Source organism: Etheostoma cragini, chromosome 19, assembly GCF_013103735.1.
Source record: "Etheostoma cragini isolate CJK2018 chromosome 19, CSU_Ecrag_1.0, whole genome shotgun sequence".
Taxonomy (NCBI): domain Eukaryota; kingdom Metazoa; phylum Chordata; class Actinopteri; order Perciformes; family Percidae; genus Etheostoma; species Etheostoma cragini.
Window position 1 is genome coordinate 1,217,745 of NC_048425.1, and position 10,966 is coordinate 1,228,710.

Genomic DNA, 10,966 nt, shown 5'->3' on the forward strand with positions numbered 1-10,966 from the left:
CCCCCCCCCCCCGTGTTACGCCCGTGGATGATCTCCTCCCTCTCTCCCTGCTGCTTTCATTTATTCATAACTGCATCCTGAGATCGAGCAGCGAGGAGGAGAGCGAGGGACCAGCGGAGGTTTTCCCTCTCACTCGCAGGCGGTCCTCGGACACCATGACGGGAGTCCACCGCCGACCGTTGACCCTGAACAGGTATGTAGGGCGTTTAAGATTACTATAATAAGACTGTCTGGTGATCTGTAATTCCCAGATCTGGAGCCTTAACTGTAAATAAAGTGCATTTGCCTCTTATTTATATGTAAAAAGGCTGTTTTCATGAATCCTATAATATGAATTTATAGGTGAAAGTCACCTTATTTTACAGTTGTAGAATGTAAAATACAAAGTTGAGCTTCTTGTTCCTCTTAATTCATCAGTTTGATTGTTATGTCATGTTAAATGACACAACAATAAAACATTAAAAGACATAAATAATAAATAAAAGAGAAAAGCAACGGAAAGATACAAAAAAAAACTCAGTTCCCTACAATTATTCAACAATAAACAACATAAAATGAAAGAAATGAAAAACGGACGGAGAGAAAATACAATGTGAAGAAAGAGAGAAAAGGAAAAGTAATTATAAAACGAGAATCCATGGATGGATGGATGGATGGATGATGGATGGATGGATGGATGGATGATGGATGGATATTGACTTAAATTGATGTTTGCATTCAGTGAAATCAGATTTATTTGTGCAGCCTAACATCACAGGTTAGTCTGCAAGGGGTTTAAAACGTGCCGCATAGAGTCATCTCTCATCCCTAGACCCTTAGATTTAGTAAAAGAAGAACAGGTACTACGTTACTGACATTTAATGAATGTGAATGTGTCATTTAAAGCAGGAAAATCCAGAGAGGATTCTTGTCTCAGTGGGACAGAAAATAGCTCTCGGAAAGAATGGAAATGCTATAATTTATCCATCATAACATGAAACGGCTTCACAGAATACATCTTTACTTTTGGTATTTAATGCCGACTGTAATTGGATTTAATTTAAATAAAATCAAATGGTCATTTTCTACTAGTTTGATAAATGTAGTTTGGGAATTCTATGTAAGTCATTTTGATCATTTGTCTCTATCTGTCCAATCAGGTGCTGAGTTTCGATATTCTAAATGCTATATTCTACCCATCTAACAAAATTCCACCATGGAAACCTCTCCAAATATTACCAAATGCACAAAGGATGTTGTCCAATCAGAATGCCCTATTCCAGAAGAGGCGGAGCTTGCAGATGCCCTTGGCAACACAGATCCCAACGCCAACTGGGGGGCGGAGCCTAACTTCAACCTCAACCTCACTCTGACATCGCCAAGCAACCCCCGCCCTGCCACAGAGACCTCGAAGCTGCATGGAGTGACCAAAAAGGATCATGGGAACAAAGGAGGTTGGGCAAGAGGAGCAGTTACTACGGAAACTGGCAAGTCAGCAAGTGCCCTGACGACCTGTGTGATGTCACCAAGGGAAAGAGATGATCCATCGCGACCAAAAAGCAAGATTTCAGCTTTGTCTCGCTCACCAACAGCGGAGGCGTTGGTGAACAGCAAAGAAGAGCAAAGGTTGAAACTCCCAAACCCAAAACGTGCTCCTTCACTCAGCCCGACGTCGCACGCACACAGCAGCATGGCAGCAAGTCCAAAACCACAAGTAACCATAAGCAGCCCCAGAACGACCGAAAGAGTCCAAAGCGTCTCAAACCCCAAACCACATATTGCACTGACGACAAAGACTACCATCAAAATAACCATTAACCCAAAAGGACATAGCCACCACGATCAGAAAGGGGATTTAAATGTTACCAATCAAACCCCAACAATTACCGCCAAACCCCAAAAACCAGACCCAGCAAGCACCAGACATGACTTAGGAACTCATAGTTCTGAGATGCCCCCTGTAGGACCAAAATCCCCAAATCAGAGGGCTGCAACGGCACTGCACAGCACCAAGACGCGTCAACCGAGTTCTTTGAATGCCAAACCGTCCACTCAAAGGAAGGCTTCTGGGACCAGGAACAGTAGCGCATCAGGGTCCAAGGAAAATCTTGATGGTAAAGATTTGAGCCTCAGTTCTGGATCCAAAACCACTTACAAATCCAGTTCAATTTCTAAAGCCAAAACCAAGGACAGTCTGGATTCCAAAACCTGTCCAAACTCTAGAACAGCAATGGGGTCCAAAGATAGCCTTTCTTCTAAAAGCGGCTCTGCTTCCAAAACAAGTTCAAGGGACAGCCTAGATTCCAAAACTGGCTCAAATTCTAAAGCCAGTCCCAATAGTAAGTCCGGGATGGGCTCCAGAGATAGCCTTGATTCTAAAAATGCAACTGAAATCAAAGCAAGCAAAACCAATCCAGATTCTAAGACAGTTGTGGGTTCGAAATCTGGCGTTGGGTCAAAGGACAACCTAGATCCTAAAACTCAGTCTTCAGACTCTAAAACCAGTTCGAATCTCAGAACCAGTCCAAGTTTTAAACACGGCTCCCAGTTAAACCCCAGCTCTAATTCTGATGTCTTTTCCAGGTCTAAACCTGGTCCGACCCGTTCTTCTTCTTCTAAACCTTCTCTGGTTGCGTCTAGCTCTAAGATGGACCTTGTTGGACCTGATTCCCTATTGTCCTCTGGAACTTGTCTGCAGGGTTCCAAAGACAACAACCTCAAGGCCGCAGCGAGTGGTTCTAGTTCCGATTCTTCTAAGCCTGGACCAGTGCGGTTTAGCTCAAAGCCAGCTCTGGCAGATTTGTCACCCTCCTCTGTCCTGTCTCCTTCACCGAGTCCAACAAGTAGCAGTCCTGGGTCTGATCCTGGCAAAGCTCTTGGTTCTAGTCCGGCTGAACCAAACAGGGATATCCAGAGGAGTCCTGGTTCTGGTCCAGGTAATTTACATTTATTAAATTGTTCTCAAGCTTTGAGATGCCTATCTTACAGGGAGCAAAGGCATCTTTACAGTCGCCGCACCCGACCTGTCGTGTGTCAACGTGATGTCACAACGGCGTAGATCACGCAGACGCGCCAGGATTTAAAGTGCGCGACCAGAGTTCGGATGCCAGGACTCACAGGGAAACTGCAGGTCTCAGTGGGTCAAGATGACAGAGAGAGAGAGACTTCCTCTAAAGGCTCTACCACGTGACTGTGCTTCACCAATGAAACGTTGTTGCGCAGTCACGTGACCATCCTCGATCTCAGCGGCAGACGGGTTAGCTTTGTTAGCTTTACAGTTGTAGCAAAACAAAACTGTCCGAATGAACCGATGGCATCAGAATCAAAATCAGAAATACTTTATAACAATGGCATGGCAACACAGACGAGGAGGAACCTCCCCGGCCTCATAGTGAACGCATGGTTACCATAGTAACAGTAACAGCAGCTACATCATGTCTGATTACTCAAGTAATTATTTGGATGACTACTTCTTACTTTTACTTTATTCCGAAGTAACATTGTCACATTGTAGCATCATTGTCAATTAATGTGTCCTGTTTGCAGGCTCTGGTGTGATTTTGGGCCTCCTGGATCCTCTGGCCACCTCCAGCCCCAAAACCAGATCCACCGTTGCGTTGACAATGATGAAAGGCTCCACGTCAGCGCCTGCGGCAGTTGCATTAAACACCAGCAGGACATCCGTTAATGTCAGTCTAACTCGGGGTCTCACCTTTGATGCTGCTGTTGACGGAGAACATTTGAAACTGCCGGAGACCAAAGTGAGAGCTGCAGGAGAACCGGCAGTGTCCCAGGAGGCCCTGCAAGGAGCAGATGTAACTGACAACACAGCGCGGTTGCCAGGAGATAGGAAGATACCGGGCACCCGGCTGAGCAAACCAAGTCAACTGGGAGATGGAAATGCCATCGCCGTTGGTAGCAACATCCCATCGCCAAGGGCAAATGGTGTGGAGAGGAAGAAGGAAGACAAGAAGAAGGAGAGGGGGAAACCGAAACATGGTCCGGGGAGTTCTTCATCTCCCCTTCCTTCATCTTCATCTCAGCTTTCTACTCATCCAGCGAGCTCCAAGAGTGTAAGGGAGACCGCGACCATGATGAGCCCGAGTGAGAGTCTTCATCTGCAGGAAGGGGAACGCAGAGAGGTGGGCGTCCAAGTGGAGGTGGTCGAATGCTCCAACTGCCACAGTGGAGCGTCCTCCTCCCCGATTGGTTCTCCCAGCTGTGAGTGCGGTAGTTTGAATTCTCCGACCGTCCCATCACTGTGCTGCACCCCCGCCGGGCACCCACCTTACCAGCACGTCTGCAAGATCGACATCGAGCTGTGCAGCCAGTTGGCGCTTCCATCTGTTGGCGCTGAGCGGGCTAGCTCCCTCGCCGCCGGTCTGCGGACGTACAGCTTCCAGCAGAGACCCCCCCGCATCCCTGAGCTGCAACTCGGACAAAACCAAGACGTCAGCTCGGAGAGCATCTGGGAGGACGGGGGGCAGGAGGACGTAGCAAGGGAAGAGACGGGGAAGCCACAGGAGGTGACGTGGGACCAACAAGGAAGGACGTGGGAGGTGTACGGCGCCTCGGTGGACCTGGAGTCCCTGGGCACTGCGATCCAGTCCCACTTGGAGTCAAAGATTCGGGAGCAGGAGAAACAGATCCGGACTCTGAGGAAATCCACCTGCTCCGACGTCAGCCTCGCAGGTTATAAGAGGAAGAAGAGGAGAGGAGGGATTCTGGGATGCTGCGTAAGGACGCCCAACGTGACGGACTAAGACACTTTAATAACCGTACAAGACAGAAACTTACCGATTTTTGCAGGTAAAAGCTAACGAGCTAGCGGTCCCGGAAGTCTATCCTGCTTGGGATCGGGGTTGTTGGGTTTTAATTACAAACTGTTTCAATCAAGATTTATCCACTTGATGTCCATAATTTTCACGTTTTTGCTAATTTCTGCCACAATCTCCATGCTCTGTGTCTTTGATAGATGTCCCATGATGCATTGCGTTGTTTGTATACAGATGGGCATATAAAGTAGGTCAGTCCGTAGGGAGTTGGGTTGGGGACCGGAGGGTTGCTGGTTCAAGTCCACCAAGTCCACCAAAGTATGGTGGTGCACTGGAAGCTGGAGAGTGGCCAGTTCACCTCCTGGGTACTGCCAAGGTGCTCTTGAGCAAGGCTCGGGGCACCTTTCAATGGACAGCCCCCCCACTCTGCCATCTCTTATGTGCATGTATACCTACTGAGCATGTATGTCTAGTTCAGGCCTGTGTGTAATTACAACAGAGTGTAAATTGTAATTTCCTGTTATATATATATATATTATTATTATTATTATTATTATTATTATTATTATTATTATTATTATTATTATTATTACCGGTAGTATCACAGGGCTTGGAGGAGTTCTTCTTTGTTTTTTTAAAGGATCAAATGTTAAAGACGTTCGTCCACACGTTTACTTCCAGTGTTTGAAGACGAGAGGAGAGGGCAGCAGCTCACTGGCGTTAAATATTTCATCCTCTTCCTTTTTCACGAAACGCCGCACAAACCACTCAGGCACTCGGGAAACCCCGAAGAGGTGTGTGTGTGTGTGTGTGTGTGTGTGTGTGTGCATGCATGCATGTGTGTGTGTGAGTGGGTGCGTGTGCTTGTTCTTGTTTGTGTATATGTGTGTGTGCGTTTGTGTGTATGTGTGTGTGCATCCATGAGTGTGTGTGTGTGTGCCTGGATGCGTGTGCCTGTCTGTTTGTGTATATGTGTGTGTGCGTTTGTGTGTGCGTTTGTGCATGCATGAGTGTGTGCGTGCGTTGCTGCGAGAGTGTTTGTGTTTGTGTATCTGTGTGTGTTTGTGTGTAATAGTAAAATTGTTTAAAGTAAAGTTACTTTACAGATGATGATTCGTTCAGTGACTTAAATCCTCGTAAAACAGGATTCTCATCTTGCGCATGCTCACATGTACCGACAGCTCCCCCTCCTCACCTGTTCCACCAATCAGAGGCATCACTGTGGCATTGTGGGTAATGAAGTACTAATCCAAGACGTGGCGAATAAAAGACATTTATCTCAAAACAAGGTTGGTGCCCCATGAACTTTGGCGTCTATATGAATATATATAGTTGCTGAGTCATGTGGTCGCTGGTTTTAAGTATACCATCTATATATTTATACACTCCAAGCAGTTATTCTGCTTTGCTCCCAGTACATGTCAAATATCAATTTAATCTTTACATATTTAAATGCACTTTTACTTCTTTGTCTGCACAATTGTCATATTTTTAGCCCCAATGGGAGTTTGTGTCCTACTTAAAAAATCACTATGTCACATTATCTTCTCATTCACTTCCTTCCTCCACATTTCCTCCCATTCCTCGTAACATTTCCCCTCTGGTTTCTCTGTAGTGGAGTCATGTTGTTGATGGAGCACCGGGTGTCTTCTCTGAATTATTCAGAAACATTAAAGTCACGTTCATGTTAACAACCGAGTCCCTCTGCCATGTTTTATTCAGTCTGCTTCAGATCCTCCGAGCTCACACACTTCAGTATTGGGCTTTTGTATTCTTTAACACCTTTTACAGTTTGTAAAATAGACGAAAACTTGAATATTATGTGCAGAACTTTTCAGGTGCAGGCAGTTATGCTAATGTTATCATCTGAATACATGACTAGCGTTAGCATGGGCGACGTTGGAAGAAGTATTCAAACCTTTAGTAATTGTGCAGCATTTAGTATTTAAATCAATTTGAACATCTCCCAGTGATCTACATCTTCCAGTGAACTGCATCTCCCAGTGAACTACATCTCCGAGGGAACTACATCTCTGTGAACTACATCTCCCAGTGAACATTTTTTAATGTACTAATGCATTAAACTTTAATGCATTAAATATAAAAATAAAATAACGTATTATATAATATAAAAATAGCATAACTGTCACAGTGGACATGTTTGTACTTTTAATATTTGAAACCCCATTTTACAGATGATTCTTACATACTTTTACTGAAAGAACTTTTAAATGCAGTACTTTCACTGTAACATTTTATTTTTACTGTGTATTAGTACCTTTACTTCAGTATAGAATCTAAATATCCCTCCACCACTAACTACTACTGTAGTTACTAGAGTTTGTTTACATGTTATTCTCCCCTGTCTTCATCTGTCCTGTGGAAAATAAAATGGCCGAAAAATATCTTCTAAAAAAACAACAAAACAAAAAACATTTAATCCCTTCTTCTTGATCTGACTTGGCGCCAAAACAGACACACCGTCTTCGTCGATGACGTCGTGACTGTGCTCGGGTTCTGATTGGACGGCTGTGACCTAGTTTAAATGCCCCCCCGCCAGCCAAGCACCCGCTCGTTCTCCTCCAACAGCCACCGCGCGAGGACGACTTCGCTTCACGGCTGGAGCTGAAGCACACCTGTTGCCACGGAAACGGTACCGGCGGGAAAAGAACACAAAGGAAACAAAAGAAGGTCAGTTTTGGGGGGAAAAGTATTCAGATAAATTGTAAAATTACTAATACCACAGCGTAAAAAACAAGTAAAAATCGAAATTGAAATAATGTATATACTCAAAGTAAGTTACAGTTAACTTTAAATCAAAATTGTACAGCACAATGATTAAGTAAATGTACTTAGTTACTTTCTACAACTGCTATTACAACTTATTAATAAACATTGCTATTATCTAGCTAGTGTCTTTCCTGTGATATATTGGCTATGTTCAATAATATATAATATATACATACATATATAGCTATATACACAATATATTAGAGTCACCGAAGTTTATCTATTGTTTTCTTCTGGTTTTTAGACTTGTAGGATATTTTTTGATAAGTTTTGAGTCTTCAGTTTTTCATTTGTGGTTTAAATTTTACTCCATTTAATGGTAGCCTACTAAATGGTATAAAAAAAATATAAATGGTACTAAAAAATATACATATTTGCATGGGAAAACAACATAAACACCATTGTAAAATGTGTTCCATTAAGGGCTAAATATAGCCACGGCTGTAACATGTAATGTAATATTTGACAACTGGAAACCCCAAAATGGCGCCCATCCAACTTAATGGCATAGTTTCCTTTTAGCCTACAAAAATAACTAGCAAATGGTTAGTTGTTGAGTTAAACCGGGTCATTGTGTACACCCAAATACACATGTGCATTGTTGTGTTTGAGTGTGTACAAATACTTCTTGATTGACACGTAAAGGTCATTACACACTGATTGCACAAAGTTGAACTTCTCTGATGTGTGCGTGTACGTGTGTGTGAGTGTGTAATTGTGTATTTGTGTGCGTGTGTAAGTTTACATACGCATGCTAAAGTCTACTAAAAAGAGGAATTAAAAAAAATCCTTTGTAAATGTATCTCCTTTTTTTAGTCAACTAATGTAATGTAAACTTATGAGCACAACTACAACATAGTGTGTGTGTGTGTGTGTGTGTGTGTGTGTGTGTGTGTGTATATGTATGCGTGTAAAGGTCATTACACACCAATTGCACACAGTTGAACCTCTCTGACGTGTGTTTTCTTGGCTGCAGAGTGAGTTTAAATTCAGACACAGGCCTGGTAGCAGTTGGTAAAGCAATCAATGTCATGGTAGTATTAATAGACCCAAAACAACCCCAAGGAAAACAAAAATGACCAAAGAAATAAAAAAAAAAGAGAAGCAAAACCCCACAAAGACAAACATTATCAAAAAGCATGACTAAAAAAAGAAGCAAAAACCCACAAAGAGAAAAATTATCAAAAAGCATGACTAAAAAGAAGCAAAAACCCACAAAGAGACATGAAAATGCATGGGGGGAAATTGCAATTTGTTTTAATTGAAAAACAAAATTTTCTTGAGGAAGGACGCCTGAAACCCCCCCAAATACACGCTCCGAATCAGCATTTAAGTAACTAAAATTAGCTTTACCAGCTGCAACATTACAACATTATAATCCAGTAATTAAATATAAATAAATATGCAAAATGAGAACTTTTACTTCTGGTAATTTAATTTTTTTATGCTGATTCTTTTGTACTTGTAACAGAGTATTTTTACCACTTTTACTTAAATTTACTTAATTTATATTTTACTTAAGTAAGTAATATCTAAATACAGTACCCAGCCTTTCAAAATAAAAGCTTTAATTGTTGTTGTTTGTGGTCAGCAGTTATTTTAAAAAGGTGTCTCTTTTTATTTAAACTCTTCTTTTCAAATTAAGTCTCAGAGTATTTTTGGAGCTGATGTGTTTGACCAAGTTGTAATGGATAGCAGGCGTCAGGAGGTGGGGGGCTATTTATGGAGAGCACACACACACACACACACACACACACACACACACACACATACATACACGTACATACATACTATGTTGTATGTGCTCATAAGTTTACATAACTATGCAAAAGTTGACTTAAAAAGGAGATACATTTCCAAAAGATGATTTTTTTTTGTATTCCTCTTTTTAGTCAACTTTAGCATAGGTGTGTTAACTTACACACATATACACACATATATACAAACACACACATATACACACATACACATATATACACACACAAACACACACATACACATATATACACAAACACACACATATACACACATACACATATATACACAAACACACACATATACACACACAAAACACACACATATACACACATGTATACAAACACACACATATACACACATACACATATATACACAAACACATACACACATATATACAAACACACACATATACACACATACACATATATACACAAACACACACATATACACGCATACACATATATACACACACAAACACACACATATATACAAACACACATATACACACATACACATATATACACACACAAACACACACATATATACAAACACACACATATACACACATACACATATATACACAAACACACACATATACACACACAAAACACACACATATACACACATGTATACAAACACACACATATACACACATACACATATATACACAAACACAAACACATACACATACACACACAAACACGCACACATACACACATATATACAAACACACACATATACACACATACACATATATACACAAACACAAACACATACACATACACACACAAACACAAACACACACACATACACACAAACACAAACACATACACATACACACACATATACACACACATACCCCCATATATACAAACATACACATATACACACACACACACACACACACACACACACACACACACACACACACACACACACACACACACATACACACAAACACAAACACACACTCTCACACACATACACAAACACACACACACACATATACACACACATACACACTCATACACACTCATACACACACATTTACACATATATACAAACACACACACATACACACATATATATACAAACACACACATATACCGACACATCCCACACAGTCACACACACACATATACACACACACACATACATACACACACACACTCATACACACACAAACACACACACACACACTCACATATACACACACACGCACAAGTTGTTAACTAAATCTACTTGTGTACTCATTGTTTACCTCAAATCCAGGGAAATGGGGGACTTGGTTAAAATGCTAGTATACATGGGTCTTCACTGGGATAATTAACATCTGGTATTATTATTGTTGTTATTATTATTATTATTATTGTTATTATTATTATTATTTCAGAAAGCCGCTGCCCAGCCAGGTGTTCGTCCAACATGTCGTCTTCAGCGCTGTTGAATCTGCTGCGATGCGGTCGCTCCGCCGTTGCCAGGCAACCGTTCCTCACCGTGAGATCCTCACCGGGAACCCCCCCGGCTTCAGGCCAGGTGATCCATTCATGTGTACGGTAGATGGATGGATGGATGGATGGATGAATAGATGGATGGATGGATGAATAGATAGATAGATACTAGATGGATGGATGGATGGATGGATGGATGGATGGATGAATAGA

At 41.8% G+C, this 10,966-nt stretch overlaps 2 protein-coding genes across 2 annotated transcripts in view; both read left to right on the forward strand.

Annotated features, from left to right (window-relative positions):
- The first annotated feature begins 77 nt into the window (after positions 1-77).
- On the forward strand, positions 78-4,742 carry si:ch211-149b19.2 (mucin-5AC). Its single transcript, XM_034857321.1, has 3 exons — positions 78-193; positions 1,140-2,915; positions 3,526-4,742. Exons 2-3 carry the CDS (start codon positions 1,196-1,198, stop codon positions 4,740-4,742), a joined length of 2,937 nt encoding a protein of 978 aa, XP_034713212.1. The 5' UTR covers positions 78-193; positions 1,140-1,195.
- A 2,590-nt stretch (positions 4,743-7,332) lies between these two features.
- si:ch211-149b19.3 (protein phosphatase 1K, mitochondrial) overlaps positions 7,333-10,966 on the forward strand; it is a 7,269-nt gene continuing 3,635 nt past the window's right edge. Inside the window, exons 1-2 of the mRNA XM_034857322.1 lie at positions 7,333-7,445; positions 10,696-10,853. Coding sequence (XP_034713213.1) covers positions 10,728-10,853 — 126 coding nt within the window. The 5' untranslated portion in view covers positions 7,333-7,445; positions 10,696-10,727. The remainder of the gene's footprint in view (positions 7,446-10,695; positions 10,854-10,966) is intronic.

What these genes read in the sequence shown, in the direction of transcription:
- si:ch211-149b19.2 (XM_034857321.1), top strand. Translation starts at nt 1,196, where the DNA reads ATGGAAACCTCTCCAAATATTACCAAATGCACAAAGGATGTTGTCCAA. An exon ending in GAGTCCTGGTTCTGGTCCAG is followed by an intron (nt 2,916 to 3,525) that starts GTAATTTACATT and finishes TCCTGTTTGCAG; the next exon opens with GCTCTGGTGTGATTTTGGGC.